This window comes from Rhinolophus ferrumequinum, chromosome 4, assembly GCF_004115265.2.
Source record: "Rhinolophus ferrumequinum isolate MPI-CBG mRhiFer1 chromosome 4, mRhiFer1_v1.p, whole genome shotgun sequence".
Taxonomy (NCBI): Eukaryota; Metazoa; Chordata; class Mammalia; order Chiroptera; family Rhinolophidae; genus Rhinolophus; species Rhinolophus ferrumequinum.
In genome coordinates this window covers 69,120,825-69,146,267 of record NC_046287.1, presented here as the reverse complement: position 1 = coordinate 69,146,267, position 25,443 = coordinate 69,120,825, and the positions used below count along the sequence as shown (strand labels likewise).

The window sequence follows — 25,443 nt, the reverse complement described above, 5'->3', positions numbered from 1 at the left end:
TAGGGCATTAAGTCAGTAATATGTAAAATAATCTCGAAGTCCTAATACCATACATAAAAGTTTTCATAGTCTATGCACATCCAGTGTTCAGGACAGTGTTTTTGTAGGAAATAGCTGTAATTACATCTGGGAAAAGATCCAGAAAGATTTGAATCCAGAATTCAGAATATGTGATAAATATAGGTCCCCACTGGGATAGTCCAGTACCAAGTTGGCGTGTTGGCATGCAGAAAACTCCTGAGCAAATTTGACTTTGCTTCCACCACTCCAGAAACTTGGAATGGATATAGTCAAGTCCTGGGAAGAAAGATGCAGATCTGAGAAGACTGAGTATCCAGGATCCAGTAAGGATCCAAATTGATCACGGAAGTTCTAACCCAAGCCCAGTTCCCCCTAAATCAATATCATGTTTGGGTTAATTTAGACTTCTTTCTTCAGACTCATCAGGCTGCCTCATAACCTCCTTCCCAGGGCATGAGTCCTCCTAGGATATCTCCTGCCCGGAGTAGGTCTCCCTGGCTCTCCCTTACCCTCATTAATTAGCATCTGAAAAGAGAAAGAAAGAGTGATTTGTCAAGACAGTCACCCCATGGAACCTCCCCTAAACATTTTATTGTTGTCTTTTATTTTTAGCAATGACATCAGTTGGGTTAGAGTTTGGTTTCTCATGAATCCATTCACATTGCCCTCTTTTAAATATGCCAAGCAGATTTTACATTACAAATCTACTATTTTTAATGAGATTTAATAAAGCTTATCCTTAGATATTCAAGGATTTGTAGATAGTCAGCAGAGTGGGAAATGGCTGCCTCACTTATTGGCTATGTACTTGAAAAACAAATTTCAGAGACGTCATTAAAGTAACATGTGTCTTTCCTCTTCAAAACCCTCATAATTGTTTTGAGTACATGTGGACATCACAAAAGAGCTTTCTCCAGTCCTAAGCTCTTGAAAACCAGGAAGTGTTACTGGGAGTCGTAACTGCAGCTCCCCTAGAGCCCTGTCTTTTTAGATCTGAGCCATGTGTTATGATAAATAAATAATCCCTGAATTACTTGCTTCTGGCAAGGATGTAACAATTTAGATGTACAGCTTCATAACGCCCACAGGAAAGAATCTAGGAGAAGAAAAAAGAATCCACATCTTGGCATGAAAAAGGGAAAGGCACGTTAACAACAGAAGTTACAAATGTGGAGAGGACATGGGGGCCTGACTCAGAGCTGGAGAGAAAATAAAAAACTGCAGATTTAAATACCAGTAGTTGGATCTAAAGCCAAAAAAAAAAAAAAAAAAAGATGAACTCACAGATACCAGGAGTATTAAATAACCAGATATTATGAGACTGTCATCATGCAAAGGTCACTGCTTATTTCTGAACTTCAGTCCTGTGGAATTAGCTGTTGTTTCTGGACTTAATCTATTTAGTGCTGAGCTTTCTGTGAGATAAAGCCATGCATCCCAGGTGTATTTTGAAGTAACAAAAAAAGAGTTATATTAAGCCGCTGAATTTAGTGTGACTGAAGCTGTTTGCCAAACCTAATATTTGTAGCCATACTTACCCTTTATGGAAAAAGCCAACCCATGGAGATGAATGGGTGGCAATTACCCTATAAAACCTCCTTGATGGAGTTAGGCTTGAATGCTACCCACTTGGATTTCACCAATAGTGGATATAAAAAATTGCCCTGGGATCTGCCCGGTGGCTCAGGTGGTTGGAGCACCATGCTCCCAACACCTACGTTGCTGGTTCAATTCCTACATGGGCCAGTGAGCTGCGCCCTCTACAGCTAAGATTGTGAACAACAGCTCTCCCTGGAGGTGGGCGGCTGTGAGCAGCTGGAAGTTGGCATGAGCTGCTGTGGGCTACCATGAGCGGCCAGTGGCCAGCGTGAACTGCCGTGGGCTGCTGTGGGCTGCCACGTGCCGCCATGAGTGGCCGGCAGCCAGCGAGAGCCGCTGTGAGCAGCCAACTGCCTCAGCCCGGGTGAGGGGGTGGGGGGATGGGGGGTGGGGGGGTTGGGGGGGTGGGAGGGTTGGGGGGGTGGGAGGGGAGCGCAAGGCTCATAACACCAGCATGGGCCAGGGAGCTGTGTCCTACACAACTAGACTGAGAAACAACGGCTTGAACCGGAGTGGGGGGGGAGGCGGAAGAAAGGGGGAGGAAAAAAAAAAGGAATTGCCCTATCTGGAAAAATCTTTTTCTTTCTTTTTCTTTTTTTTTTAAACGGATATCAAGGACATTACTCAATGTCTTTAAATAAGAAAATCCTTGACAAATTCCCTTTAGAACCAAGCACTGGGAAAAGATTTCTTCCTCCTGATGAACTGAACTGTTTCCTAAAATTACACAAAGAATTCTGCAACCAGCTGTCTTCTACTTTTTCTAGGTTGGCGGAAAGCTCAGAAGTTAAGTTTTATGTTTGATTGCTATCATTTTTCTCAATCAGAATTTATTGTCATAGTTTCTTCTCTTTCTACTTTTACTTTTTGGTTCCTTTTGGTTCTTTAAAACATTTTTTACAATCTCAATTTTTTTTTTTTCTGAAGTGGGTGGGTGGCATATAAAAAAGGTACAATTAATTCAGAGATTTAAAATGTGCCTCTTTAGACATGTGTTTCCAAATGGCACTGCATTGCCCTGGCAGAATATTTGTTTCCTCCCTCTCCATTGTTTATTTACATGAAGTGAGAAAGGACAAGAAAGCAAAAGACAGCAAAATCCAGGGTGGAGGATTTGCCTGGAAAATTCCCAGGAACAAACAATAGTCAAAATAATACTCTCTGAAACGAAGACAGGTCCTATGGAGAATTATGATTTCCATGTTCAAAGATTCTTTCTTTCTCTTGTACAAACATAGTTGGAAGCTGGTTTTAACCAGTTCCTGAGTGCTCAAGCAACAATTGAAATAAGAAATGTGCTCCACAAGTGTTATCTTCACCGCTGATATTTGGAAATGTGGATGTGTTTATACCTGTAGTCCATGGCAGGAAGGTGGAGCTTGCAAAAGGACTAACATTAACATACAGAAGGGGACCTGGGAGATTTCCCCCATCCCAGTTGCTAGTCACATTCCTAGGTTTCTAAGACATCCACTAAAATCCCTGCATTTATTTTAAATCGTCCATAATTATTAACAAGGTTTCAGAAATTAGTTCACAAATTGGAAGATTAGCCTTTAGATAAAATTACAAGGGTCTGGGGGCTGTTTCTTTTCAAATGAGTCATCGTTGACTTTTTGTGTGTTTCCTTATGAAGAAAGCTCTGTAGTTTTCTAATTCTGTGCACTTTTAAAGGCATGCTGACAAATATTGACTACAGTACCATGTTTCCCCAAAAATAAGACCTAACCAGAAAATAAGCCCTAGCATGATTTTTCAGGATGACATCCCCTGAACATAAGCCCTAATGTGTCTTTTGGAGCAACACTTAATATAAGACCCGGTCTTATTTTCGGGGAAACACGGTAGGTAGTAGGTGCCAGTAAGTGTGTTAAATGTACGAGTTTTTAGAAAGGGAAATGGGAAAGAGCTTATAACAGCAGAAAGTACTGGTCTGGGAGTGGAAACAGCCGAGTCCTATTCTTGTACTGCCATTATCTAGTACAGTAGGAACAGTGGGCTGTGTGCCAACTGGCACCCCATGCATTCTCCCCCTTTCCCTGCCCAGGGAGGCTGATCCTGCCGACTGTAACACCCAAGCCCCCTGGCTGTCTGGTGTCCCATCGGTCTTTTCCTGGCAATGACAGGTGGAAAACAGGGAGAGTGAGTAGGTGACTCTCTCATGCCAGCACTTGCTCTTGCCTCAGCTTTGTTTTTCCTCTTAACCCTGCCACATCTTTCCAAATGGTCCCGTGTTAAGGTTTTGGCATTTGAACCATCTGAGGAGGGTTCTGTTTTCAGCCAGGTCTCTGATTGATACAAATAGTAACGAGCTTTAGCAAACTGGAAATGGTTTAGAGCCGTGGGATTGAATTCCGAATCTGTGGGATCACCACAGCGCTGTCTGCATTCTTCCTAAGAGACTGCCAGGTGGGAAAAAAAGCAGGGAAGATTAGTTGGTACTGAGCAGGCCAGGCCCTACTGGCCTGCTGCTCTGCCTCACGAGAAGACCGAGGACACTGCAAGTAGCCTGGCCACTGCTTCAGAGGCTTATGTTCAACTTTACCCACCAACGATGCTAATGTACTTGGACGCTTGGGGATAAAAAGAGTTTTGCTCATGACTCATTCAAAATTAAAAAAAATTTTTTTTGGTTTTTTTTCAATAGGGATTTGACAGGAGGGTGAAGCAATCACATAACGGGGTAGTGAGGCAGAGTCCAGGCTTCATTCTGTGGCAGAAGTATCCTGAGGACCTTGCACTGCGCTAGAAATGTACATAATTGTGGGGGAAAACTGGGAAGACAGGGAGGACAGAAGGCCTGAGCGGGCAATGACATCCAGTCCTTCTTATTTATATATTATATATATGTATATATATTACATCCAGTATAACAGTCATTTGTACCATCTCCCAGGAACACGCACGTGTTTCCGAGGCAAGGTAGGGTGTGGGGGTCAGGACGGGGGCCAGGCACGGCAAGGGGCAGCTAAAGTGCAGGGCTGGGGGCTGCCAGCGTTCACAGAAGCTGCAGGAGCTTCAGGGACTGTAAGAGGGCTCGGGGCTCCGCGGACGCCAGGTACTGGCAGCACAGCCAGTCCTCCAGCTCCACCCCGCGCCTGCGGTCCACCGCCTTCTCCGCAAACTTCATCATCATCAGGGCCCGTTTCATGTCGATCCAGTTGTGCAAGGTGCTGCACAGCGCGTCCTCCGTCGTGCCGCGCTGCTCCACCAGCTCCCTCCGCGGCCCCCACAGCAGGCACTGCAGCACGCGCTTGGCCTCGCCGATGCGGATGCGCTTGACGGGGTCGGCCTCCAGCAGCAGGTGGGCGAGCTGCTGCAGGCCGGGCGAGTAGAGGGACAGGCTGGGCAGCGGGGGCAGGTCTTCTTGCCGGTAGTCCTGCTCTCGCAGCTGGGTCCGCACCTCGAACGGGTTGGGTTGGTGGAGCAGCTCGTAGATGAGGATGCCCGTCTGGAACTCATCGAACTTGCTGTACTGGGAGGCAGACACGATCTCGGGGGCCAGCCGGGCCTGGTTCTTTTTCTGCTGCAGGTTGGCGGTGCCGCCTGGCTTCTGCTTGGCTTTCAGGAAATTGCTGATGATGAGCCGGGGCAAGTGCTTCTCGCTAGGCACGCCCTGGCAGGCGGGAGGAGCCGCGGTGCTTGGGGTGACACTGGCTGGGAGGGCGGCCGACGGGCAGGCGGAGGCAGTAGCAGCAGGGGAAAGGGAGGTGGCGGTGGGAGGGGTGCTGGAGGAAGCCGAGGACACAGGGGGAGTGGGGGTGGCAGCGGCGGGGCCGGGAGTGGCCTGCGGGGTGCAGTGCACCAGCAGCAGATTCTCCAGGCACAGGTCACGGTGAATGACCCTGTGCTCCTTCAGGTGCTCCAGCCCGTTGCAGAGCTGCAGCAGCAGGAAGCACACGCGCCGCTCGTACACTTCGGGCTCACACTGATGGTTGGTGGCCGAGTCCCGCACAAAGTCAGAAGCAGTCTGGTGGGGCACCTCGCGCGTGATGACCACCACGCAGTCCTGCTCCTGGGCAGGGGGGTGAGAGGGCAGGGCAGGCAGAGGGTCCCTGGGCATGTCCGGCGCGGCGAGCATGCTGGAGGGCACCGAGGCCACAAAGTGGCCGCAGTCCTGCTGGATGTTGAAATGCACGGGCACAGACGGGCTGCAGTAAGAGGCCGTTTTGGGCTCAGGGGTTTTGCAGATCTGTGGGGAAAAGGAAAAGTGACGTCAGGAGTGGGATCCATCATTCTGTTTAACAAATGGTGTTGGGACGTTTGGAAAGCCCCATTCGAAAAGGCAAACGTAAACCCTTACACACAAATGAACTCAAAACGGATCACACAGACTTAGGTGTAAGAGCCCAAACATACACATTTCAGAAGAAAACATAGAAGAGAGTCTTTGAGACCTTGGGTTGAGCAAAGATTTCTCAGATCTCACAACCAAGGCATGGTCCATAAAAGAAAGAATCGATAAACTGACACCATCAAAATTCAAAACTTTCGTGCTTCCAAAGATACTTTTAAGAAAACAGAAAGGCAAGTAATAAACTGAGAAAAAAATATGTGCAAAACACATATGTGATAAATGATTTGTATTCAGAATTTCCAAAAATCTCTTACAACTCAGTAATAAGATAAACTTGCCAATCAAAAAGTAGGCTAAAGATATTAATAGGCATTTCACCCAAGAAATATGTAAATGCACATAAGCACACGAAAAGATGTTCAACATCATGACTCATTAGGGAAATGCAAATCGAAACTCCAACAAGGTACCAGCTGACACCCACTAGAACGGCTATAGGAAAAATGGTAGACAATAACACACGTCTTTGAGTGAGCAGAGAGATGGGAACTCGTGTATTGCTGGTGAAATGTAAAATGGTGCAGTTTGGAACACAGTCTGGCAATTTCTTAAAAAGTTAAAATATAGAATTATCACACAACCCAGCAAGAGTGGGGTCCCTACAGAACAACATGTAGTGTGGCCCCCTGGTATTGGTAGGCAGACATCATGCTGCCCCCAGTTTGGGCTGGGCAAATTCTCAGGAAGCCAAGTCAGAGCTGACATAGGCAGTCCGCTTTGCTCTGCACTCCTCACACCTGAATCAGCAGCTAGCAGACAGCAGATGTGCTGGACTGTGGAGCACTCCTTTCCTGGGGAACTTGAGGGGCAGATGCAGGCTTTAAACCTCTAGGCCTTGGCCACGTTCCCTTAGGCTGCCCTAGTTTCTAGATCCAGGTAAATACGCAATGCCTACTAGCTGGCACGACCTGCAGGGCTGATTTTGGTGGAACTGCTATGTGGAGGCCACACACTTTTCCTCCAAGGGTGAATCAGAGCAGCTGAAAGAAAACAGAAAGCTCTCCAGGGACAGAGAACCCAGAGGCCCAAAGGCACGCTCTGAACCAAAGGTAAGAAGAAACAAGCAGCTGATCTCCAGCTCCTTCGGGGAATCCCACAAGCGTCTCTTTCCCCTCTTCACCACCTTCTTGTCCTGAAAACAGTGCCAGCCGCCCAAGCATCTTGAGCAGCACCAGTCCTCATCTAGCTGCCACACAGCTGGACAGCCACACACCAATAGGCCTCCATTTCCCTGTAATTACACTGGAAGGGACTGAAGATGGTCTCCTCTCTCAAAAGGATATTGTGCAACCTCAGCCATGCGTTATAGAAATGGAAGGATCAGCATGTAATCCTGAGAAGAAAGGCCTCTCGCATCTACCTAGAAAACATCATCCTGCAAACAATCCCAAAACAACCCTTCGGGCTGCTGCATTGCCACTCAGATGATTACAGCAGTGTTCCTGAAGCACCACAATGCTCACAGGTGCTGTTTTTAGAAGTGCCATGGCGAGCACCTTTTCACAGAGGTCTATTTATATTGCAGCTATACAAACCTTCTCAGCATGAAACCTGGGATAAAAGAGTTCAGCCTCTGAGGAAACTTTTATCAAGATAATTGGGGGGGGCAGGGGAGGTAACACATTAATCTCGTAATCTCTCTATTATAGAAGTAGAATAGAAATAAAAGGGACATGCATTTATCCCAGACATTGGTTCCAATCACACTAACAAAAAAAAAACGATCCTGGAATACATATGGAAAGGGCACTGTTGCAGGCTCTTTCTTATTCTAGCCCACCCAACTGCCTTCAGCTATTATATGGTAGGCTTCTGGAATACTATTTAACTAAAGGACATTTGGGGTGGGGGTTGGGAGTGGGGTCCTCAAAAAATAGTCTTGCGTATAAATATCCCCCACTGTGTATGGACGTGTCTGCGCTGCCATCTGTGGCTATGTGGGAAAAGCGTTACTGATGTCGGGGTCACCCCCATTCAGTGAGAGCTTCTCAATCACAAGATACCAACAGAACTCTTGTGTGTGTGAGTCACTGTGCCTCGTCAATATACTCCCCCGCAGTGTCTTACTAAATCTCAAACAAACCAGTGAGGTAGATGCTATCACAGAGGAGGAAACTGAGGCTTCAAGTGGTTAAATTATTTGCCCATGATTATACGACTGAGAAGTAGTCTAGAGGTCAAAGTGGGCTTTGGAAGGCAAAAGACATTGGCTTAAATATAAATTCGGCAAATACTAGCAGATTACAACCGAGTCCCATTGTCGGCGGTAGTTACGTTCTATTTATTAAGTAGCCACAAACACTGAATTAGTGAATACTGAACCACTGTCCTAGGGAGAAATACAACGTGAAGTTCTTGCAAGCCTCTGGTTACAATATTTTTATCAACTGGCCAATATATAACCTTGTCTTATATGTGTTTGTTTCTGTTCTGTTTAAAGACGCCTCTTTAATAGATGCTGTTGATTCATTAACACTTGAACTCATGGCCAGCAGCACTCTAACCCTTGCCGGAACGAAACTTATCCAGTACTCTCCTGAAGGCACATCACAGCCTTCTTGCACGTAAGCACATTAGCTAGGACTTCAGCACTCAGCTAGGCCATTTTAAGCTGCAAAATCACCAACAAAAAGCACAAAAATGTGAAGAACGAGGCACTAAATAGTCTGCGGAAAGGACACGGTTGACATTGCTGAAACGAGAAGGTGGAACACCACCTTGTTCTACCTCAGCTCGGAATTTACACGTAAAGGTGACTCAAATTTCCCCCGACTCTGTGCATGTCCAGGAATAACCACAAAAATGCCACAAGTATTGATTTGAGGTTACACATACATTTTAGCAGTAAATTCATAAATACAGAACCCATGAATGAGGACTGACTATATTTATCTCAGTCTGTTTTCTCCTCTGTGTATCAGGGGCAGTGACAGCTCCTTCCTCCCAGGGCCATGGTCAGCATTAGATGACACCACACAGGTGTGGCTTTCAGCACAGCGCCTAGCCCAGGTGAGCAGTCACCAGGAAAGGTTGCTATGGTGACTGTTCAGGCAGGTTGGGCTGCAGCCACGTTTGGTGCTGCCAGCTTGCAGGTTCTTGTACCAACGCTTACTGCACAGATGCCCGGGGCCTGGGAAGTGTTTCCAAGGATCCCTTTTCTCAAGGGCATGAAAGGCCTGGGCCCAGCACACTCCCAGCAGAGCTCCAGCGGAGCTGCTGACAATTTGCACAGAGATGTAAATGAAGGAGCAGAGTAAATGGCACCTGGACTGGACGTGAGCTGGTCCAACATCAGTGAGCTTGTCCTCTGCTGGACTGTAGCTTCCTCACCACCTGCATGGAGAGCAGGGTGGAGGGACAGACGACAGGGACAGGGAGCAGGAGGCTTCCTCTCGGTCCCCGTCTCCCCTCACCACCACCCCCTCTCCTCATTTCATTTTCAGGGTGTCTATGCTTAGGTTTTGGCTCAAGACCTTCACCCAAACCTTTGGTTCTGCTCACATTTCAAACGTTTTGTTGAGCCGAGTCTTTTTTAAACTTTGCAGCCATGGCCTCATTTGTGGTTGAGAATCTGGGCTAAGTCACGTCTGTTAAATAAAAGGCCCAGCCGCCTTCACACAGGTCCCTAATTACCCAACTGGAATTCTAGTTGACTAAGGAATGAAACAGCTTCAAAACCTTGCACACAGCTAATGATTTTCACTGCCACATATTAACGGTGGAGGGCTGCAGAGCCGGCTTCCTCTCTTCGGTGCTGCAGGGTGCTGAGCCCACAGACCAAGCCCCGGCATTAGGGGGAGCAGGTGGGAACATGCTTTTGTTAATGGGGACTCGCAACCATGGCGCCCGCTTACCAGGCACAGATGAAATGAGCTCAGCAACAGACAGGCAGTGGGAAGGGGGACCGGCTCCCCCGCTGCGGAATCCAGATGACTGTGCTCCGTCTAGACTGCACAGTTAATGAAGTGGAACAGCTGCACGTGCGAAATGATGCTCCCCATCCCACACCGCCCCCGCCCCCCATTACCAGGCCGGGCACATTTGCAAATTGATATTGTTGTTCCCCAGACTCTTGAGTATTTCCTTTTCACACGGTACAGAGATAGTCCTTCAGCTGCCAAGTGTCTGGCAAAGTCAGATAGGAGACCCCTGGGCCTGTCTTCCTTAGAGGGCCGAGGCCTGTCTTCCAGTTTCTTTATGGTTTACGTTTCTAATGAAATGAGGAGCAAGGCTTCTTTTTACCATCCTCTGGGAAAGCTCAATTCTCTGCATTGTTCTTCAGAGACTGTGGCGAATGCTAGGAGGTCCTAGAATGCAAGCTGCACACCACAGTCACTTAGGGATATAAAAACCCAACCCCTTTGCCCCAGGTCCTGATCCCGTGGCAGATGTTGCCCCAGGTGGCCCTTTAGTTCTTTGCAGTAGGGCCACATCACTTTCACCCCACGGGCAAGAGGGAGTAAGCCTCTTCCACCAGGCTCTTTCCCCCTCACAATGGAGAGGTCAGCTGTCTCTTGGCACTGAATGAACCCCCAGGTTCAGCCCAGGAGACGAGTGAGAGTGACCGATGCACTTGAACACAGGAAGGTGAACGCAGAGACGTGATGCACAGCTCACCTTCTCAGGTTCAGTGCGCCAGCAAAAATGAAGAATGTCCTACAGACACCTCCATCCCCTGGGCTTTCAAGGATTTCAAATCCACGTCCCTTTTGTTGGATGCATACAGTCCTCTGGCTCTGGGCTGACAGTGATAACAGGCTAACTGTGCTCAGCTCACTGAAGGATCTGCCCCCTCCCTCCTGACTGGATACAGCACCATCCTAATAGGAAGGGAAATGCTGTGATTGCTTCTTTTGTTCTTCTAATCATGGCTGGGGAAGTGGCAGGGAAGGACAGAGTACCCAGAGAGAAGCTGCTGGGTGTAGATTAAGGAGGCAATGAAATTCAGGAAATCCACAGAATCTCATTCCAGACATTTGTGTTTTCTTCCACCTTGGCCACACTTCCTAGTTCTTCAGGGCCTTGATTTCTGTATAGCAAACTGAAGCCTCCTAGTAGCAATCCCCTTCCTTAGTTCTTTTTTTTCTCTCCCATAGGAAGGCAGCAAGTAATTATATACAAACCCTTAAACATAGAAATCATGGGTGACCAATCTATATTTTATGGTGGTATCACCAATTTCTCAAAAGAAAAGCCTCAAAGTAAAATTCATTGCAATTTTCCTTGGCTGATAATCATCACATTTTTAAAAAAAATTTCGCTGTTAAGCATGAAGCTACCCCACCAAGGCCATTTCACGTTAGTTTGCTGTTTACATTTTTTTCTAACTAGAAATAAAAGAATATTGTGGGACTGGTGATGGCAGAAGACAGCTCCGAGTTCCCCTCCTTACTCCCACAAAAGTCTGCATTTATAGAAGGGCCATAGACCCATAGATATTCAAAGGACACCGAAGAAGACAAGAAAGGGGGCCACATGAAAAGACTCGAGTCAGTGGCAGAGTGCAGCGTGGCCAGATGGGTGCAGACGCTCCACCAGCTTGCTCAGAGCTTCACGCTGAGAGAGCAGTGGGGTGTGGCAGCAATAGCTCTGATCTAGGGTCAAAGATTAAAGAGCTGGGTTACCTGGGATTAATCACTTCTCTGAAGTTCATTTTTCTTTCTTCCTTGTTTTTTTTTTTTGTTTGTTTCAGGTGTACAAAACAATGCAATAGCTAGACATGCACACCCCTCACAAAGTGACAACCCTCTTCCCCAACCTACCACATCTCCGACATCGCACACAGCCACTAAACTTCATTTTCCTTAACAGATAGGAATGAGGACTTTGGAGACAAACTCGGGTTCAGATCCATCTCTGCCCCCAACGAGCGCTGGGCAGATTCCTTAATCATTTGAAGCCTCAGATTCCCCATCTGTAAAACCTACCTACCCTGTGAGAATTCAGGGTCAAGTAGTTATACTTACTAGACTCAGCCAGAAGTCTAGCTGCACATTGAATGATCAATCGATTGTTCAATACGATGCCTAAGTCTAACTCTCCTTCCAGCTCTATTTCACATAAATTCACGCCTGATAGCACTGAATCTTCTATTCATGGCACAAATCTCGTTGCCCCATGTCCTGGGCCAGGCAGAGTGTGAAATCATTGAGCATGAAATGTTAAAAGGACGCTTAGGACTCAACCCTTTTCCTGCAGCCGGGAGAGGTGAAATGACTTGCTCAAGCCGCCATTCTGGCGAGGCAGGAGCAGCTGGGTTGTACTGCAGAATGGAAGGAAGGGTGGCACCTACCTTCACAGCGTAGGTGCTGCCGGGGTCCTCGGAGCAGGTGGCACAGTAATAAATGGCATCTCCTGAGTCACAACAGGGCTTGTTGCAGGTCAGCTTGAAGAGGGACCAGTTATTCTCATTGAAGTGCAGCTCCTTTTTCTGACCGCCCATGAAGAGGTCCTCACACTTGGCCACGAGCCGGGCCAGGGACTGGGCGTAGAGCCCCACCAGCTTGGCATAGGTGCCCTCCTTGCTGCTGATGCTGCTCAGGAGGCTGTGGAGCTGAAGCTGGGTGCTGCTGGTGGAGGCCTGGCTGGCCATGCTCAGCTGGGACGACGACGGGACCCCTTTGCACTGGAGGCTGGGGCTGCCACTGCCGCTTCTGCTGCCTGCCAGCCCTGCGGCTGGGACCCAATGGCCACTGCCTTTGAAAGTTTTCTCCAGAGGCTCAGAGGAGAAGGTATGGTGGTGGCGGTTCCCGGGGCTTGAGGAGAAGCTGAAGTGGGATTCCTCATGGGCACTGACGTTGGTTTCCGAGTGGCTGAGATTCAGCTTGGGACTTGCCGTTCTCGGTTTGGGGCCGCCCTGGGTCCAGAAGAAGCCATCCGGTGAAGAGGCCGCCCGGCTCACTAACTTCTTCTGGGGGAGAGGCGGAGGCTGCAGGGGGCCACTGGGGGACACATCCTCAGCGGAGCCCGAAGGGAATGGAACAGGAGCAAAGAGCTTCTTCCCACTGTTGGTGGGTGAGTGATTCGGTTCAGATGATGGGCCTGAAAACAAGAAACAAGAATAATGAGGCTGGAGGCCAATGCCACTCCATTCCAGGGCCCTGTGGCTTGATTAGTTTGTTTGTTTTTGTTTATTTATTTATCTCAAAGCAATTTATTTTTATTTCTCTCTTGAAGTGACGACCTATGCACAACGCAAAAAATTTTAAATGCCAAAAAAGGCGGACAGTGCCAACGAAGTTTTCCTCCCACCCTGGCCTTCAGCACTCAGGCCCTCTCATTAGAGGAAACCACCCCGGAATATTCCTCTGAAGATACGCCAAACAACCCAACAAGCGCAGCGTGCACACATTTATACAAGGAGAGCAAACTTTCTTGGAATATTGCTTTTCTTCATTTAATGCTACATCTTGGAGATATTTCAGAGCACATGTATCTAGTTCTTTTTACAGATCTAGCTAGTTCTTTTTAATAGCTATCTCGTATTATCATATGAAGGTATCATAATTTATTTAGCCACTTCCCTCTTGATAGACACTTAGGTTGCTCCTCATATTTTGCAAACAATGCTGCAAGAGCAACTACGAACCTCCACGTGTGTGGTTTGGCTGGATCTTTTTTTACAAGTCAGGTTTATAGAGGGCACAATTTACCTACAGTAAAATCCCCCCTTTTAGTGTGTAGTTCTATGAGTTTTGACAAACACCCTAATGGCTTCGGGGAGCAGGGCTGGCCCACAGATAATTTGGAAGGCAGAGGAACATGGTTTTATTAAAGAAACTGATCTTAAGGGAAAGAGAGTCTTTCCTGAGCTCTGCAGACCCAGAGGGGCGCCCATGGGGCGTTCCACCTGGCTCAGGTCTCCACAGAGCACGGGGAAATTCAGAACCATCTCAGATGGTGAAATGAAGGGCTCATGTAGACAGGGTGAGGACTGCACTTTACTCTTTGTATCAGTGTATACAATCGAGGTTTCATAATGGAACAAGAGTTCAGGTAAAAAAAAAATATGTAAGAAAAAGTTATGGACATTGGAAACAGGCAAGGGCAAATTGAAATAATACTCATTTCTTTCATTCTAACAAGTGACTGGAAGATGTACACACTATTTTAAAAACAGCTTTTAAAGGCATAACAGAAAACACGAACTGCATTCGTAGGTTGTAAAATGCACCCTATAGTCCTGAAGGTTAAAATGTGACAGAAAAATGGGTCTTAGATTCAAGGGAATAGGTACTTATGACGTGCACCCCTCGTTTAGCTCACTGTGCCATGTCATCTTAAGGGTAAGGCACGTGGCGCCTGTATCCCTCCCCACCTTAGCAGAAAGGCTAGAATGAAAGAGATACAGCAAACACATAGGCCTGAGGCAAGTAGTGAAAGGCCACAAAGGAAGCAAATTATTAGTTTTGCGTCACCTCACTCAGATGCACATGACCTTTCTAGGATTGCTCCTGAATAGTTAATAACCTTGCATGACCACACTGAGTCGCTCTCTGTTTTCTGCAACCAAAACGAGGACAGAATGGCCCCTAAGGACAAACACTGGCACCACGCCCCTTAGATCAACTGTGGGTCTCCTCACTTAGGATGCTCCATAGGGAGGAGGGACCCTCTCGGCAGCAAGGTGAATGACCGTGTCCTCAGGGCTCGCCTTGCCCCAGGCAGGGCAAGCACTGACCTCCACGCCCCGGCCTCACTGACACTCAGACACACCCCGACAGCGTGTGGCATCCCTGAATGCAAAGCTCACAGAAGGACAAAGCTGGTACACAGATTGTTGAACATAGGAGCTGGGAACCAACAGGTTCATGCAAACAAAAACCCTGTGCAGCAGAGGGAGGCTGGCAGCCCTCCTCACCCCATCCCACATCAACACCTTTCCAGGCTCCACCATCTCTCACCAGACCCAGGAGGAAGCAGGATGCTTTGCATGCTCCCACGTCTGCAGTAGGCAGTCACTCAAGCCTTCCAGTGGTTTATCAAGATCGGAACAAGTTTTCCTTTCCACCTTACCCCCTGGCTAATGACAGGCAGGGTGCCTGCCAGCAAGGCTGAATGAGTGATTTATATCCCTTCCAGGAGGCCCGGGTTAATTATAAATCAAGCAACAGTGGTGCAGTTGGGACCAGTCAGCTTCACGCCCATGTATTCTCCTCTCAACAGTCCAAATGGTGGCACGCAAGAAACAGCCAGCCACAGGGGAGATCCTAATTGCAGGTGACATCACCAGGTTCTGAAATTCTGGAGTCCATAAGTCCACCACCCCATGCTCCCCAGGAAGAAACTTTATGCCTCCCAAGGGCTGGTCCAACATGGGGACAGATAAAGGCTAGGGTGGTGACACTTCCTTCCCTCCTTCCTCTAGCAGCACAGGCTGAGAGGAGGAGATTCAGTCACTAGATCCTAGGCTACAAAAGTGAGGAGTAGCAAACCCTCATGTATGGGGCTGTCACAGGACACCAAACCTCAGCCACCAGTCCCCCAGGTGATGAGCAAGAGGGTGGCTGGGCGGAACCATGTCCATTTCCTGGCCTTTCTGCATTCTCAAAAGCCAAAGCCCAATTCCACCTAACTGTTGTTTTCTCAATTTATTATCAATACACAGAAGATAGAGGATGAGGGGAGAAAGCGGAGAGTCCTTACTGGTTTGTCCCCCTTGCTTTCCTTGTAAAGCTCACCTTGATGCCTCCAATGCGTCCCTTTCTGCTTCTGCTCTGAGCTGAGGGCAGATAGTGGAATGAACCCGTAACTAGCGGTTGACCTACTCCACCCCACCCCAACTTTCCTCATTTAAAAACTGCCGGATGGCATCACTGTGAAGGCCCCTTCCAGCGCTAATAGTCTATAATTTCGGCCACTCTCTCCATTTTCAACCTCTTCTAACATGCATTTTGTCTCAAACCTGCCTCGGAAATAAAATACCTCTAGGCAGATGGTTATCTTGCTTCAACCCTTCCTCTATCTCTAGTTCCCACAGCTTCCAAAGGTGAACTTTCTAATCTGTAAGGATAGCAGGAATTGTTTTTTTAAAAAAAATAATCTGTACACTCTTATTCCGTAAATTACCAGAGGATTAAGAGGTTCTGCTTTAGTACAAAAAATAAGTCATGTTTTGAGGCAGTGGAAGGAAACAACGTTCTCCCTGACCCTCTGTGTTCTCTGGCTTTCCTGGAGATGGTGGGGACTGTGCTCGCCCGTGGCTTTGATCAGATCTGTATCCTGTAACTACTTAGGCAAGGAGTACTGGCTATTAGGAAGAGGTGTGGCTTCAGGGAGTAGAGAGTGGGCTGGCTCATTTTCCTTTATTGTTTAGAGCAGGGGTGTCCAAACTTTTTTCAACGTTTTTCACCAAGGGCCACATGCGGTAAAATACACAAACAGCCGGGCCACTCACTCGAGGTGAAGTATGTATTGCTCACCTGGTTTATTTAAGTAAACTAAATATATTTTTGGAATTTGCTGCGGGCCAATTAACAATGGATCGTGGGCCGCAGTTGGCCTGCGGGCCGCAGTTTGGACACCCCTGGTTTAGATGCTATGTGCTGGTCACCCATCCCCTGCATAAAGCACGTCCTAATCAGAGGATGCACTGCAGAACACTCCTCAACCATGCAGTTCCCCAAAGACATAAAGAACTGTGCTTACCGGAACCTCACCCGGTGAAGTGAGGCTCATCTGAAATGTGCACTTAACCCATATAAAGGGGTATTATATAGGCATATTGTACTGTTTGTATTTGGGGGAAAAATGTGTGTATGTATATATATATATATATTATGTATACAAAAATGTGTGTGTGTGTGTATATATGTGTATATATATATACACATATATATATGTATATATATATACATACACACACATATATATATATTGCCTTTCGGCCTGAGGCATCTTTCTGAACTTATGGGTCCTTGAAGCTGTTCTCCAGATGTGGAACCACAGATGGTGAGAAGACCATAACTCCCAGCAACCTTAGGACCATATAACATCTCAGCTGTTAATATTCTTAGGGCTACTTTGAAATAGATGCCAACATGTGGTCCTTTTTGAAACTGATTTCTCCCCTATGAGACAAACAGTACCTATTTTCTTCTGCGGCCTCGGGGCCACCCCTAAGGACCCACTCTGACTGTCCTTTTCTTGACTCTTCCATGGGGAATTTTCTCCTCAACACGGCCATAGGCAACAGGGCGGCTCAACTGTGACTATTTGCAGCAGCTGCCACACTCTGCATTTAGAAGAGCCAAAAAGAAGAGGGAACACATATGCCTTGACACCTAAAATAGTTTCAGAATTCACAGGCAAACCACTGGTTCAGAAAATTGTGCCTAAAAACATCCTGAAAAACTGGCCAACAGCCCATATCCTCAGCACTCAGCTCCAAAGGCACATGAGATGAATTCAAATACAGGCATACCTCAGAGAGACTGTAGGTTGGGTTCCAGACCACCGCCAATATAGCGAGTATCACAGTTAAGCGAGTTTTGGCTGGTGGAGGGTCTTGCCTTCAATTTGTAAAAAATGCAACATCTCTGAAGCACAATAAAGAGAAGTGCAGTAAAACGAGGTATGCTTGTATGTCCTGGTTTTACGCTGGCGTCAAATCAGTTTCCAAATTCTGGCTTACAATTAAGGTATAAAAGGGGTGAGAATGGAAAATACTTTTCTGGGAAGTTTGCCTACATCATTAGTTACATCACTGTAGGTTTGTAAAATGATTTTGCATGCTAATTGGGCCAGAGAGCTCCAAATCTCAGTTCCTAAGTTTTCCTCTCAATTTCCAATTCTGCATATAAAGCCAGTAGCCGACTACGGAGAACACCTCTGCATCTCTTTAGTGCACAGGCTTCAGGGATGAGAATTTCTAGTGGGAAACTACACATCACACATGGTGTACAGGGTGGGATCTTAAAAGGACCAAGGGGAAGGTATACCAGTTTGGTGCCATTATATTTAAAAGGAAACAGAAATCAGGGTTTCAATAGTCAGGAAAAAAACAGCTTAAGCCCTATGTAGTAATGCAGGCCAAAAGTTCAAATGTAGTGCTATAAGGTTTTCCTTATTATAGAGTCTTCTCTTCTTGCTGGGTTTTAATAGGCACTTTCATTGTTCTCCACAGCCAAAATGAGAGCTGAGCTGAGGGAGGAAGTGGTCAGTCCAGTTTTGAGCTGTATGAATGAGCACCGTTTGGCTCCCTCAGTGCACAGCTCTGCCTCCTGGCAGCAGCTGGGCCCGAGCAAGTGTGGAGGCAAAGGGCAGAGTCCCAGCTAAGAGTCCCCAAGCTCCAAACTTTCGCTTTGGTGTCTGACTATTCTCCAGCTTCCAGTAAGGTAAAGCAAATGGAATTTTCCTTTGTTCAAAAAACTTAAGAGTAGCATTTTTAAAAATGAAGATAGTAGAGTATATAGCTGGAAATGGCTGCATCAGATTTATCCATTCATTTAGTCAGTTTTTCTTGAGCACCTACTAAATGCAAGGCATAGGGAACAAAGCAGATGGAGGGAACCTTGCCCATGCCCTGTGGCTCGTTCAATCTTCTCACGTTAAAGGTAAGAAAACTAAAGCCATCTGTGTAGGGACCTCGCTTGCGTTACACAGGAAGTGGTAGTCTTACAGATTTCTGCCAAACCTCTTCTCCCCACCCCCAGGAGACGTGAATGGTGGGGGAAGAGAATGTTCTACTCTCACATGTAACTTTTTCCTCTAAAGGAAAATTGTGCAACCTCTTGTTTGGTCCCACAATCAGAATAGGCTCAACTCTAAGTGCTTAAAAAAAAAAAAAAAAAAAAAAAAGCAACAAAGCATTCCTTCAAAGGGAATCACTCCTTTTTAAAACAGGTAAATGTGGTCTGAAAATGGAAGCATTATTGGCGTTTTACAACTGGCTGGAAAATATGGCATTTGTGAGGAGTCTCTCCAGACCACTTAATCATCCCAAGAAACAATCTTCAAGACATGAATGGGATTGACACGCAAAAGAGGAGAAGCCCGGTCTCAAGTTTGGAAAAAAGGCTCATGGAAAGCATTCCATGCCTACAGCCCAAGGGTGCTTCCGGAATCATGACCTTTCAGTCCCGTTATAACACGATCATTAAGGGTTTTCTTCCAAATTAATAGTAAAATAAAAGTTAGTTCAAAGCACTTTCACACACTGTTGATGGAAGTAGAAGTTGACATTTTGATAGGATAATTTGCTAACATCTATTTAAAACACATATATGTTTTGACACATCAATTCCATTTCTAAGAATTTATCTTTCAGATATGCTCATCAAATTATTTCAGTGTATGTTACAGGATCTTACTGCATACTTGAAAATGTATGTATGAAAATAAGCTAAACATGCATTGATAAGGGTTTCACCAATTCAATGAAAAATCACGCAGCATTAAAAAAAGTGAGGTAGAGGTCGGCCAGATGGCTCAGTTGGTTAGAATGCAAGCTCTTAACAACATGGTTACTGGTTCAATATCCACAGGGGATGGTGGGCTGTGCCCCCTGCAACTAAAGATTGAAAATAGTGACCGGACTTCGAGCTGAGCTGTGCCCTCCACAACTAGATTGAAAGACAACGACTTGGAGCTGATGTGCCCTGGAGTAACACCCTGTCCTCCAGTATTCCCCAATAAAACTTTTTGAAAAAGTGAGGTAGATCTAGAGATTCTGACATAAAGACTTCAAGATATAAGTACAAAAATGCATGGAAATGAGGTTTATGATACAGATAAAAATTTCTGAGGTGATACAGAAAAAACTGCTCAAAGTGGTACTTTGAGCTACGATGCAGGCTATCTGAAGTCTTTGACTTCACTTCATATCTTTCTCTACTGTTTGAATTTTTACCACAGATAAGCACTGGCTTTACTGAAGTAGTATATATATTTAGAATTCAGTTTGAAGGGAAATATTTTAAACAAAGATGAAGCTTTATTTTAGCGGTACTGTAGGGGCTCAGGCCACAGACAACCTTAAAAACGAGTACCTCTTCCTCTGGGATATCTTCTTCCTCCTTCAGTAATGCACCTCCCAGAACAGAACCCATGACTCCGTCTGTCTCCATGTGGGTGGGAGGGTGGGGCAAACTCCAGTGTAATATATTAGACCAAACCCATCCATTTAGGATCAAGTGCTTTAACACATCTATTTAATAGTCAGAAAATACGCTATTTTTAACTAGAGAGTGTTAGATGCCTTTTTCAAGACCACCCTTAAAAACATACTGTTTCTTCTTATAGAGTCTCAGGTGACAGCCTGAGTTGGGGAGCAAATGCTCAATCAAAGTCAGGCTGTCATTTATTCTGACTGATGTCTGATCTTTGTGACTGACTGTCTCTGTCCCTTCACAGGTCCTCCCACCCCTCCCTGCCACATTCCTGGCTCAATTTTCCCCATAGCACCTACTGCCATATGATCCATGGCTACTTTACGCCTTCATTTTCCTTATTGTCCATCTCTCCCCACATTAAAGAAGGGATGGGGCATTTGGGGGGGCACTTTTTTTTGTGATACTGCTGTATCTTCAACATCTAGAATTATACCCAGTACATAGTTTATATTCAACAAATACCTACCAAATCAACGACAGAATTCATGTATATATTTAAAAAACCCACTTGGCATTATTATTGAGAAAAACAAGCGGCTACTGTCAAGATATTTACTTAACTTTCTACATCTCTGGTTTGCTGGCTATAAAAATAATACCAACACTGCCCTGCTGCATAACTTCATGGGAGTTTATACCTATGTTCATTGTATAGTTAGACCTCTTATCTCGTGTTTGTACCAACAGTTTCAGTTCAACAGAACATTCTCTAATCTCCTGTACCCTGGGAGCCTGGCATCCACAGATGTTTGTCCAAGGGCTGAACTGAATTTTACCCTAAATCAAAAAGGAAAATGATCTTAATGGGACATGAGGTTTGCATATTTAAAAGTAACCAATTAAAGCACAAGAGTCTTCTGATGACAATTTCATTTAGCCGACAATTTCCCCTCACATCCATCCACCCATTCACTGCAGACAAGCCTCCCCTTGCCAGCATTCATAGGTCTGTCCTGACACATGCACTTTGTCCCTCCCACACCAAGCATAAACTAAACAACTGCATAGATGGATTTTTCCTTCCACTGAATTGACTCACTGTTCAATTGAACTGCTCACATGGACAAATGGGGTAACAGATGTGCTTTGAGGAGTATGAAATGCGGTACAAGCATAAAGATACAAAATTAACATTGATACACAAATGATATTTCACAAACATAAAATTTAGACAAACTCACTTTAAAGATGCAACACAGTTGTCGATTTCAATTGCTTTTCTTATAAACTTTAAAACTTTTTTTTTTGGCCACAAAACCTGAATAATAAAAACCTGATGATGTTCCAAGTTTACATAAGCTCCTATTATGCACTGGGATGATTTTGTCCTCACCTCACTCCATTGTGGATGCAAAAAGTCAATGATAGCTCTCATTTTCATCAGTGAATTCCTACTGACAAAATACATAGATAGTCTAAACGTACATTATGACTTAGTATATAATATTAGAGAGGTAGACACTGCATTCTGGTTTCAAGGAACTTTAGCTTGAACTAATGCTACCTTTCCAATTCTGATCCACTATCTCAGCTTCAGCACTAGATGCCAAATAGTAATAGGTGTGATGGGTGACTATTTCGGCTATGTGGTAAAAGTAAGGACTCATGGGGCTGAAACATAATTGTTCAGTAAGAGATGTAAAGCAAGCGGCCTTGGTTAATGACCGAAAGCTCAATGAAGGGTTTCTTACATTTCATGACCAGTGGTTCTGGATATTCTCCAAATTAATGTTTAAGAGATGTTAAAAAAAAAAAAAGAGGGGGGGGGAGAGAGAGAGAGAGAGAGAGAGAGAGAGAGATAGAGAGAGAGAGAGATTATCTTTGGTTTTTAGCCAATTTCCGGGTACAAAGTCATACATAGGAGCGGCAGATAGAAACGGTTCATTCTAAGGAGCCAGCGTCTGGTAACAAGGTTACCTTCTCGTGGATCCAGGAATCCAAATTTTGAGATGCATTTTCATTGAATAACTGGCTCATGATAGAAGAATAACCATGAAAATGTATTCATTCTAATTTAAAAATGTCTGAGTTAGGTGTCACCATCGTACTCATTAAGCCCTCGTGGCTCCCTTTTTCCTACCTCCAGAAATCGGTTTCCAGAGCAGTATACAATCCAGCGTCCTGCTTGCCACCAACCCATTTTCCCCTCATCTGCTTCCATTAAAGTATGTCGGGCTGGTCTTACCCTCTTCCCAATGTGCACCGCTAATCCTGAGCCTTTGCTCCTCTCTTTCTGTTTCCTTTACCTGCAAAGCTCTCTCCTCCTCAGTTCTCACCAAACTTCAGACAGGAGCTGACGTCCCATCTACTGGAAAAGCCTTCCCTGAACCCTCCATTAGCTCTCACTGATTTCTTTCTCTTCCATCAGCCTTTATAAGCACCCATGTCCTGGGGAGCTCAATTTCCTAGCTTGTTCCATCCACCCCTGGGTGGGAATGTGTCACGTGTTTTAATCTTATCTGCCTAGATAGACTGTAAGAGCTCTGAAAGCAACCATCATAATTTGCTGGTTCTGAGAAACAATGTGCTGATGCAGTGAAGTCCAGTTTTCATCAATACCAGCTGGCTGGTGGCCGATGGAGAGCTCCACTGCAGACTGCTCCCTCAGAATTGGGCACAATCCCAAAAGAGTGGGTCAGGGCTGACCAGCACAGGGGCTGATGGTTCACAGGCCCGGCCCAGCCCTCTATGGCATAATCTGTTTCGTGGAATTTTTGCACAATGGGATGAGTAAAGGAAAAAGATAGAAGCCCCGGAAAACCTGCAGAAATTAAAATCCTCTTCTGTCACCTCCCACCCACATCAAGGCTAAGATATTTCCTGTTTTTAAGTTAGAGCTATCAGAACTTTCCCATCAGAACCCACCACAGTCTGACTTATAACCTATGTTTCTGTCTTAGTGATACTCATCTTTTAGCTAGAAAAATGTTGGCGACAGTAAATTTCCAATGGAAGCCTCTACTCCAAAATTACCTACTGAGAAGAAATACTTCTATAGGAGTGAGAGAGGAAGTCATGCTAGCACCTGTCGAAACCTAACATGCTACAGCAAGTGCAAGAAAAATGCAGGAGAGGACACACACACAAAGAATGAAAGGGTGAGAGGTTTTAACACTATCCATCACAAATACAGAAAACTGAGAGTTCCTTTTCAGGAATGTGCCCAATCAGGATACACCCACATACAATGCCTTAGAACTTTATCCAGAAAGTGGGATGGATGGTTGCCTACTGAAGCCTCCATGATTTTAATTCAACAAACATTTATGAAACACCTGTTGTGTCCAACTGTGTGCATGTATATGCATGTGTATGTGCACATATGCACATGAGAGAGCCTGAGGATGGGGGAGTGGGGTGGGGAAGGAGGGAGGGAGAGAGAAACACAGAAGGTTGACAAGAGAGAGAAAACCTGTGGTTGGCATGTACCCAATCCCCTGAGAACTAACCCAGCGGACAGAAATGGAGGGCAGACCTACACATAGATGGCTCATCACCCAAGGAATCAGGAGTCTTTCCACATGCTATCAACTTCTGCCTCCTCCCGCCTTGTTGCCATGTGGCTGCATTGTGTATAATTGGAAGACACAATATGAGATGAGGCACCTTGCCAGATATTCAACAAGGAATTAATGTCAACTGTTCCTTGGTAGAGTCTATTTCATGTGAAAAGCAGGCCCAAGACAGTAGGTCTAGCTCAGCCCTTCCAAATCCTGGCAGTTACCCCAGGCCTGGCCTTCCAGACTCGGGAGAATTTTAGCCTCCCTGTGAAGATCAAGTCTGTTACCTCCATCGCTGCAGGTCCTGGAGTCCGAGGCCAGGCTGTCCGTGGAGCCCGTGGTGAAGCTGACGTGGACACCCCTGAAGGACGGGCTGAGGCTCTCCGCGGAGCCCTGGCTCACTTTTTCCAAATCAGAGCTGCTCTTATTCATTTTTAAAAGGTGCCTGGAAAATGTAGGAACAAACAATAATAGTGATTAATTTGGTTTCTAGTCAAAAACCAGGCCAATGGACCATGAATCTACCATGCTCTTGAAACTGACCAACACCAGCAAGTTTTGAAAACAATATTCTGGGAAGAGATAACAGGTGCTCTTTTGAAACCTAGTGTACTTAAATGGTAGGCGATGAATGGTAGAGGGTGTGGTTAAGAGAAGTGAGCCTATCAAATTTAGACAAATGCCAAAATCATGATTTGGGGGAAACTGCCTTCGTAGTCTGAACCCGTCTGCTAAAACATTTATGTCACCTATTATATCCTATGTAACGTCTCTGCAAAGAAAAATGGAATATTATCCTACAAGCCCATATGTAGAGATATACAAAGATTGGCTAGTGTTTGCAAGATCACAGAACAAGTGAACTGCAAATCAGGACTGAAAACATGGGATTTCTTTTTTGCCTGGTCCTCTCTTGACATAACTTCAAAGAGTCTATGTTGTTCCTTGGAATTAAGGGAAACTTTATTGAAATTTTAAGCAGACTTCAAGTGCAATGCTCAGATAGAACCATGTTCACATAACCCTGATTCCAGAACTATAGGATGTATCTGCCCGGGAGCTTTCTATGGAATCTTTTGTCACACTTCTAAGGCAGCATTGCCAATATATCAGGGACAGGAATATCAAGTTCAAGAACAGAGAACTTCACCTTGGAGAAAACAGTTCCCTCATTAGGCAGAGTGTTTAGCTTATTGATTTCTCCTTCCCCTTTCTAAGGACTACGTGAACACTCACTCTGACCTGACATTTTCAGCACAAAGTCAGAGAGACCACAATCAATCCAGCTCTTTCCCTGTTGGTGGTAACCCAGATTTGTCAGAACTGCTATTTTCTGATGACATTCCTGTTCCCACGGCAGCAGATCTTTATCTCAGTATTTGCTGTAGGAAATATACAATACAGTATTGATTTGGCATTGACACTGCCTTATTTAATGCATATGACCTTACAATCAAGAATGGATTGATTGTCCTTTGTATTTAAAATGGCCAAGCCCTGTATTGGTCTTCACAGTCACTGGAATCCCTTGTTTACTAACAGAAGTTTGGAGAAAGTTTGTTTGCTACCATGAGATGTCCTCTCTAGAAACCTCTCTCTCTCCATCTCCAACTCTTAGAACCACCATGAAAAATGTTGTAAAGCTGTTACACGTAAGTGTGACAGTGATGACAATTATTACAATAGTATTCTTTATATTTCAATGTCCCTGTAAAGATCTTGGAACTATCAAATCCTTAGGAAGTGCTATGATAGCCGCAGATTACCTTTCTTTGTTTTACCCTCTTAAAAAATACAATCATAGAAAGTTTCATACAAGATTTTTATCCTCATCAGATCCATCAGTAAATGTTCA

At 45.5% G+C, this 25,443-nt stretch overlaps 1 protein-coding gene across 1 annotated transcript in view; it reads right to left on the bottom strand.

Moving 5' to 3' along the window:
• Nucleotides 1–2,161: 2,161 nt before the first annotated feature.
• PRAG1 (PEAK1 related, kinase-activating pseudokinase 1) overlaps nt 2,162–25,443 on the bottom strand; it is a 53,001-nt gene continuing 29,719 nt past the window's right edge. The window contains exons 4-6 of the mRNA XM_033104756.1: nt 23,876–24,033; nt 12,270–13,018; nt 2,162–5,812 (exon numbers count right to left, since the gene is read on the bottom strand). Coding sequence (XP_032960647.1) covers nt 4,619–5,812; nt 12,270–13,018; nt 23,876–24,033 — 2,101 coding nt within the window. The 3' untranslated portion in view covers nt 2,162–4,618. The remainder of the gene's footprint in view (nt 5,813–12,269; nt 13,019–23,875; nt 24,034–25,443) is intronic.